The sequence below is a fragment of the Poecilia reticulata genome, linkage group LG21 (genome assembly GCF_000633615.1).
Source record: "Poecilia reticulata strain Guanapo linkage group LG21, Guppy_female_1.0+MT, whole genome shotgun sequence".
NCBI lineage: Eukaryota > Metazoa > Chordata > Actinopteri > Cyprinodontiformes > Poeciliidae > Poecilia > Poecilia reticulata.
In genome coordinates, this window is record NC_024351.1 from 1,236,580 (window position 1) to 1,244,534 (window position 7,955).

At 47.3% G+C, this 7,955-nt stretch overlaps 2 protein-coding genes across 2 annotated transcripts in view; one reads left to right on the forward strand and one right to left on the reverse strand.

Annotated features, from left to right (window-relative positions):
- The window catches only part of txlnba (taxilin beta a), an 11,505-nt gene extending 7,938 nt beyond the window's left edge, over positions 1 to 3,567 (forward strand). The window contains exons 6-11 of the mRNA XM_008397086.2: positions 393 to 467; positions 1,251 to 1,343; positions 1,424 to 1,519; positions 2,211 to 2,850; positions 2,926 to 2,988; positions 3,085 to 3,567. Of these exons, the coding sequence (XP_008395308.1) occupies positions 393 to 467; positions 1,251 to 1,343; positions 1,424 to 1,519; positions 2,211 to 2,850; positions 2,926 to 2,988; positions 3,085 to 3,530 (1,413 nt within the window). The 3' untranslated portion in view covers positions 3,531 to 3,567. The remainder of the gene's footprint in view (positions 1 to 392; positions 468 to 1,250; positions 1,344 to 1,423; positions 1,520 to 2,210; positions 2,851 to 2,925; positions 2,989 to 3,084) is intronic.
- The window catches only part of pex7 (peroxisomal biogenesis factor 7), a 38,676-nt gene continuing 34,284 nt past the window's right edge, over positions 3,564 to 7,955 (reverse strand). The window contains exon 12 of the mRNA XM_008397037.2: positions 3,564 to 3,602. The gene's annotated coding sequence lies outside the window, so the exon portion shown is untranslated. The remainder of the gene's footprint in view (positions 3,603 to 7,955) is intronic.

Here is a 7,955-nt window from a genome sequence, read left to right on the forward strand (position 1 = left end):
AAGCTAAACCTTTAGCTTGAAGCTAAACCTTTAGCTTGAAGCTAAACCTTTAGCTTGAAGCTAAACCTTTAGCTTGAAGCTAAACCTTTAGCTTGCTAATTAAAGATTTGGATGGAAACTGTGATATTTATGAATGAGTGAATATGACGGTAAAAATGAACCTCCATGTTTTCCTCTGACAGAATAAAATCTAATTATTTCTGTTAATTTTAATCTGTGTAATTTTACATTTGGTAGATTTATAAGAAACATGATTCTAATTATTACAGTGAATCAACGTACATTCATGCTGTCATGTCTTCATGTGACTGCAGATGATTATATGGTCTAACGTGTTTCCATATGTGCAGCAGACCCTGTGACTGAGTGACTGTGTGTCTCTGTTGCCGTAGTTGCTTAGAGAAGCTATTGACAAAACAAAGAAATGCTTCGCTATGAAGGAGCAGGAGCTGGCCATGAAGAAGAAGGTAAAGACCGTCGGTAACCGCCTCGTCTGTTTCTGTTCCCTCCGACCAGTTACTGGTTCAGGCCGCTGAGTGGAAACTGCAGGCTAAGACTCTCACACAGCAGGCGACTGTCATGCAGGCACAGGTGAATATTCACGGCCAGAACACCTGGACAGGTAGAGCTGCAGCTCCAGACTCTCTGCCCTCCAGACGGTTCTGATCCAACAGCAGAGGCTAAAATATCATCTGCCATTACAACAGTAAGGCACACTGAGAATAAAGGTGCTGTTTCCAGAATAAAGCTGCAATAATCCAAGAGTTAAGTTGTAATATCACCAGAATAAAATCATGTCAGTTGGTGATGAAGCTGTAAAAATGCTCTTCTTCACCCCAGCAGAGCAGCAAACTTACGGAAACGGACAAAATGTGGAACATGTTTGGTTCTGAGTTCAGCTGCCGAGTCCACATCGGTTTAAAACGGTATTTTATGGCCTGCAGCGCCCCCTGCTGGCCATGGCTGCAAACCTTCACACTGACACCCTGAACGGTCTGAAAATGTGCTGAAGGAAATGCTGCCCCCTTGTGGCGGTTCCCCTCATCTGCAGACAAAACCGAAGAAGGAGGCAGCAGAACTTCAGCGCCTTCAGAGCCACGTTTTAATCAAACATGCATGATAAAAGCAGGAATGAGCAGCTCTCTGTGTGACGACGCCACAGCCTGGAAGTCCATCTTCAGCCCCAGGAAACTCCTGTCAACTCCTTAAAATCTCCTTGTTCACGTCTTTTTCTCCTCGTTGGTTCGCAGCTGGCGCTCTACGCTCAGAAGTTTGACGAGTTTCAGGCGACGCTGGCCAAGAGCAACGAGATCTATGTCCGCTTCAAACAGGAGATGGACAACGTGAGGCGTCCAGATCCATTCAAATCTGCTCACATTCTGTCATTAGAGTCACAATGACAGCTGAATGTTTCTGTGTGTAGATGACTGAGAAGATGAAGAAGGTGGAGAAGGAGGCAAACCTCTGGAAGACCAGGTTTGAGAACTGCAACAAGACGCTGATCGACATGATTGAGGAGGTAAGCCGATTGGACCGGAGGTCAATCAGAGCCGACATGCTGAGAGGTCGATGTTCTGTAGATACTTTGGATCAATCATCACCCAGGACTCGGAGTCCCTCTGGTCTACAGCACATCTGCACAGGTTTCACTCTGAGCCCCACGTTGGGCACCGATCTGCAGAGGGCGCTGGTCAGTGGCAAAAAGATGGAAATGAAACCATCTGCTCCAAATCAGGCAGCAGGGCAGACAGTGGAGCTGCATACAGAGATCCACAAACTCCCCCATGGTCCTAAACCTTCCTGTGGAGTGAGTGAGTTTGAGACGCTTCCTAACCTGAGTACGTCTCTGACTCATCAAGCAACTTCCTCCTTCACCAGCGGAAACAGAGCCGTCAGATGTTAGCGGTTGGAGGATGTTTCCTTTCTCTCGTGCTAAAGACCACGAGGCATTTCTCCCGCTAGCACCTCCCCAACCGAGCCGGACGTTCTAGGCAGACGGACCGGAGTTGGGTTGAAGCGGACCAAACAGGGCTGGTGTGAATGCAGCACAGAAGGTCCTCATTGTGGACCACTTGGCTAATTAAATCCACTTATCTCAGAGGCTGGAACCCAACCCAGATATTAGATCTGGAAGTTTCTGCGATCAGACTGAGCTCCGTCAGCAGCATCGGTTAGCATTGGTTACCATTTTGTTTCTTCTTCTTCTGCAGAGAACAGAGAAAGGCAGAGAGTACGACCTGTTCGTCCTGAAGATCCAGAAGCTGGAGAAGCTCTGCCGTGTTCTGCAGGAGGAGAGGAAAGGACTCTACGACAAGATCCGAGAGGTCCGCCAGTCCAGCGCCGGCCTCCCGTCCAAGCTAGCCAACTTCACCGAGAACGCTGGAGTTCCTGAAGACGCTGCCATGCCGGACCTGGAGGGGCTTCAGGAGCTCCAGGAGGACGACCCGGTTCTGACGGAGAACATCGCCCGGCTGCGGCAGGAGCAGGCCAAGCTGCAGGAGTTCGCCGCCGCCCTGCTGGCCGCGCCGGGCGATAACGAGGAGCAGGACGAGAAAAAGGAGCAGAGCGCCGAAGATGATGTCATCGTCTCCGCCATCGCTCAGTTCCAAACCAGAACCGACGTCAAGGAAGGTCCGGCTTCAGCGCCTGGTCAGGCAGAAGGCGGAGAAGAGAAGGCTGAAGGTCCACCTGTGGTTCTGCTGAAGGCTCCAGAACCGCAGGTAACCGGGTCAGAACCAACCGACCCGGTTATGCCTCCGGAGGTGGAGCAGAGTCCGACACAAGTCAGAGAGGATGTCCAACAGCCAGCAACCTCAGAACCAGGCAGGGCAGATCCAGAACCAGAACCAGGCAGGGTGGATCCAGAACCAGAACCAGGCAGGGTGGATCCAGAACCCGGCAGGGCAGATCCAGAACCAGAACCAGGCAGGGTGGATCCAGAACCCGGCAGGGCGGAGCCAGAACCCGGCAGGGCAGATCCAGAACCAGGCAGGGTGGATCCAGAACCCGGCAGGGCAGATCCAGAACCAGGCAGGGTGGATCCAGATCCAGAACCAGGCAGGGTGGATCCAGATCCAGAACCAGGCAGGGTGGATCCAGAACCAGAACCAGGCAGGGTGGATCCAAATCCAGAACCAGGCAGGGCGGATCCAGAACCAGAACCAGGCAGGGTGGATCCAAATCCAGAACCAGGCAGGGTGGATCCAGAACCAGGCAGGGTGGATCCAGAACCAAGCAGGGCGGATCCAGAACCAGGCAGGGCGGATCCAGATCCAGAACCAGGCAGGGCAGATCCAGAACCAGGCAGGGCGGATCCAGATCCAGAACCAGAAGCTTTAGAGACAGAACGTCTGAAGGAGACCAGTTTGGTGAAACCAGTCCTCCCAGTGGAAGAGGTTCTGGTCCAGCAGTTGCCCAGTGGGCCAGAACCAGGAGAGTCCAGTAAACCGTCTAACGGGTCAACCAAAGCAGCCGGCGGGAAGCAAATCCCCAAGAAAAAGAAGAAAAGAAACAGCAAGAGCAGCAGCTGAACCTTGAGCCGTGTGTGTGTGTGTGTGTGTGTGTGTGTGTGTGTGTGTGTGTGTGTGTGTGTGTGTGTGTGTAATACCTTGTGGGGACCATTTTCCTGACACTACGTTGTGGGGACCCACTGCTCCTTGTGGGACCGAAGTCTGGTCTCCACAAGGGGAAACTCTGTTTTTGGGTCAGGGGTCAGGGGTCAGGGGTCAGGACTACGGTGTGAATTGAGTTTTGGTTGGAGTTAGGATAAGATTTAGGCCGTAGAAATGAATGGAAGTCAATGGAAAGTCCCCACAAAGATAGCAATGAAAATGCGTGTGTGCGTTTGTAAAGGTCAGCTGTCCGAATGAAGACGTAGCTTGACCAGCTGGAGGAGATGCCTCACTACATTTACTGCATGTTTAGTGAATCTAAAGCCAGAGTTGGTATCCATGGCAACCGCAATCAATAAAGTGGATTTTTTAAAAACAACTTTGATGTTTTCTGTCTTTGCTGCCTGAACATCAAGACTTTTGACGAGAGTTTGCTGAATTCGCAGCCCTCTCGGAGAATCAAATTTAGATCTGAAGCTAAATATTTATTTTGTTAGCTAAATACTTAGCCAGCTAATTAAAACAAAGCAGTTTCTCAGCCATAAAGCTCTTTGTGCAGTAAGTTATACTTTTAACCCCTTTGAGTTGCCCTGCTGAAGTTTGGTGAAACACTTACGGAAGTAATATTCAGATAACTAGAACATTTCTGAAGAAGTTTAAACATGGCCTACCGAAGTGTGTCGGTTTGAACCCAGTTCCAGCATCGGTGTACTAATGCTGAAAATTAGCATCAATGCTAAGTTTAGCTAACATACTCAATAGCATGTGGAGTATCATTATTATGTTAACTTGCGTGGACTTACTCCATTCTGTATGCTAAAATTACTGTATAAACTAAATTAGCCAAAATGCTAAGGTTAGCTTAAATGTTATTAGTAGCATGTGTGGTGTCATCAGAATGTTGACTTGCATTGATTTACTCCATTCAGTATGATAAACATAGCTAATAAATCTAAATTTTAGGTAGAGTTAATGTTAGCATATGGGCTATCACTAGCACATGGAGCAACTAGCATGTTGACTCGACCAGCAGGGTGTAGATTATCACCACCATGTTGACTAAAATGCTTCACTTAGTATGCAAAGCTAAGATTTATATGAAAATTAGCTGAAATGCTACTTTTAGTGTGTGGGTTATCACTAGCATGTCGACACTACCATGAGAAACCCACAGCTGCAAATTACCTGCTGTGTAAAATATGAAGGCTTTTATTTTGTACGGTATGTGATGCTCTTATTCTGACAGTCCAATGTGGTTGTCAGTTAATGGACATCAAGTTTCACCATGTGGAGCTTACTTCCTTTGCTCTCCGCCATCTTGCTTGTAGTTCTAACCTTGACCTCTGCCCTCCTCAGTGTCCCGTTGCTATGGCAACTGTCTGCCAGCTCTGGTGCGAGTGAGAAACAGAGTTCTACCTTCTAGCTGTCGGAGTCAGTCAGTTTCACTGAAGAAACCAGTTCCAGCAGCTGCAAAAACCCCGTTGGAAGCGTCTGCGACGTCCATCCGTCTCCTGCGGTTCATTTCCGGACGTCATCCAGTGACAGCATGAAAGCCAGAGATGGTGAGAGACCCTGGTGAGGTCCGGAAACTGGGAGGAAGATGGAGGAGGACTGGGAGTTTCCCTCCGACATCAGGGGGATGCATTCATTTTTATTATATATTCTTCATAGTTATATAAAATATTCCATTTAGTCATTTTAAATTTATTATTATTGTTGTTGTTGTTATTATTGGATTTATTTTAAAGATTTTTTATTGCTTTTTTAATATATATTTTTTTCAAACCCATAAATAAATGAAATAATTGTCTGGGTTTGAAACACGGATGAGTTTTTAAGACAGGAAAGAAGCAAAACGAGCTTTAGATAAATTAATAAAAGGTTAAAATCCAACCATTGGACTGAAACTCCCTCAGGTTGTATTTTATCCTGAAGACATTTATGTTGATAACTTAGACAGCAGCGAGTCTGTGGTTTTGGATTGAGCGGGAAAACCCGGATTTCCCGGAGAAAACCCAGAAAGAAAAGAGCAGAAACAATCGGCTGGGATTGAAACCAGAAGGTTCAGTTCCAGCACCGAGCCGCTCAGTTTTTACGGAAGCAGGAAACTGTTTGGTCTCAAAGACATTTCAGAATAGATTCCTCCAGCAGGTCCTGGTGTGTCTGCAGCTGGAATGAGACGGAAACCGTCATTTGTGTTCGGCTGGGTTTCGGTTCTCTACCAGAACAGGCCTGCATAGCGAGAGGTGCGGAGCCGGTGGAACCACCTGGAGATGTTCTCCAGGTCCCGGTCGAAGGCTCCGAACATCCGGGCCAGAGTGTGCTCGGGTTTCCTGGTGATGTTCATCCTGGTTTCAAGGTAATCCAGAAGCAAGACGTCGAAACTGTTTCTTGCGAGCAGGGCGACTTTGAAAAGTTTCTGGATTGACCCGAAAGCCTCGTGGATTTCCTTGGAAATGGCCGCAGCGACGCGCTTCAGGTTTTCTGGCTGCAGCTCGAGTTGGGAACCAGCCATCTGGTTCTGTTGGACCATCAACCCGCACAGACGGCTCACCATCAGTTTCCGAACATCCGACGGGAAGAACTCGTACAGCTCCTCGGGGACGTTGATCATGTTTCTCAGGAGCAGACAGCAGAAGATGACGCCGCTGTCTGCGGTCGGCCCGGTGGCCGGAGACCGCGGATCGGACTGGTGGTCTGGGCTGGTACCGCGTCTGTGGCAGTCCGGGATCCTCACTCCAAGCTGCTCTGCCAGAGCTTCAATCAGCGCCCCGTCAAACTCCTCGTCTCTCTTCATCGCCGACTTCACCATGTTTTCAGACGAGCCGAACCGCCGGTGCAGAGTTTCAGAAACGGTTGTSACGATGTCCGATAAGTTGTCCTTGGTGATGATGACCAGAACTCCGTCTGGGTCCCCGGTGGAAATCATCAGCATCTTCAGGCGCTTCTGCATCTTCGCCATGCTGCTCTCTGAGAGGATGTTCTTGGCGTTTATGTCGCAGTTTCTAAGAGTCCTGATGATCATAACACACACCATGGAGTTGATCTTGTCCTTTTTCCCAGGAGGACCGTAGACCAGGTTCTGTCTCAGTACTTCCACCATCTCTACATCATCGAACGACATTTTGGATTTGATTTATTTCTCTTCTGGGAACAAACAACCAACAACAAGCGGCTCCTGGCATAAGTAGGTGATTAGCAGGACTCTGGAGAACGTATCTACACAGTGAGGAGGAAACTGAGACATTTGACTCTGGTGTTTTGTACCTGCTTCATGTCTAAAAACGGCCAAAATGCTTTTTCTTTGTCAGTGTGTCATGTTGGTGACTGAAGCCTGTTTTGACTTCAACACATTTCTTCAGACAGGTTGATAGAAGAAATGCTGTCCAGAATGTTTCTATAAGCCGACTAATTTCTATACCTAATGATTATGTGATACTTAGTGTGTGAGTTGAGTTCATGGTAATTATTTCTGACTTTTTTATGCTTTATCTTGTAGGTGGTGAAATGCTCTACAGGCTAAAGGGGGCAGAGTAATGTGAACATGATGGTGACACACACACAGGTGGGTCTGATCAGTTTTGCTCACACTTCTTTTTAAAATATTTATTATCCTAATGTTTCTGCTCTATTTCCTGTTTTTGGAAAAACCAGGCATTCTTCTGTTGGTTCATGTTCTGCTTCCTACATTCAAAGGCTACAGGAAAAATGCCAAACCAGCTCATGTCAAGCTGTGGACCCTGTTGTCAGATATGTGCAGGTATGTGTTACTCTAATGATCCTAGGTCTTTGTAGAAGCACTTCCTCATTGGCTTCATTTGCTATTAAATGTAGCTGTGCTCTTTGTGGTTAATAATATTTATTATTTGTCTTAACATTTTGCCAAATATGGGAGCGAGTGTTGAAGCCTTCCTCATTGCTGTGGAACCAGGACAGCCCTTCCTCCTTCATGTTGGTGAAAACAAGAGCAGCACCAAAGACACTTCACCATCAGTGATCACAAGACTATGGCTGCTTCCAATGAACTTTCACAGCACACTTCACCTTCAGTGCAAAGTACCATAAATAAATGACCTTTGTTGTATATTGTTATCAGCGCTGTTTGATGTTTTGAAATAAAAGTAGATTATAAACTGCAACTTGTGTTTTTGTAGATTCAAATAACATCTAATGTGTTTTAAAATAGATGTGGGGATTATTGACCACCAGTGGGATTTTCTGGGGAAAAAAGGTTTTATTGGCTCTTGTGGCCTTTATTTGATGGTGACAGAAAGGTGGATAATGAGAGACGGAGGTGAAGACATGCAGCAAAGGCCCGGAAGCGAACCCAGAACAGCAGGAAGC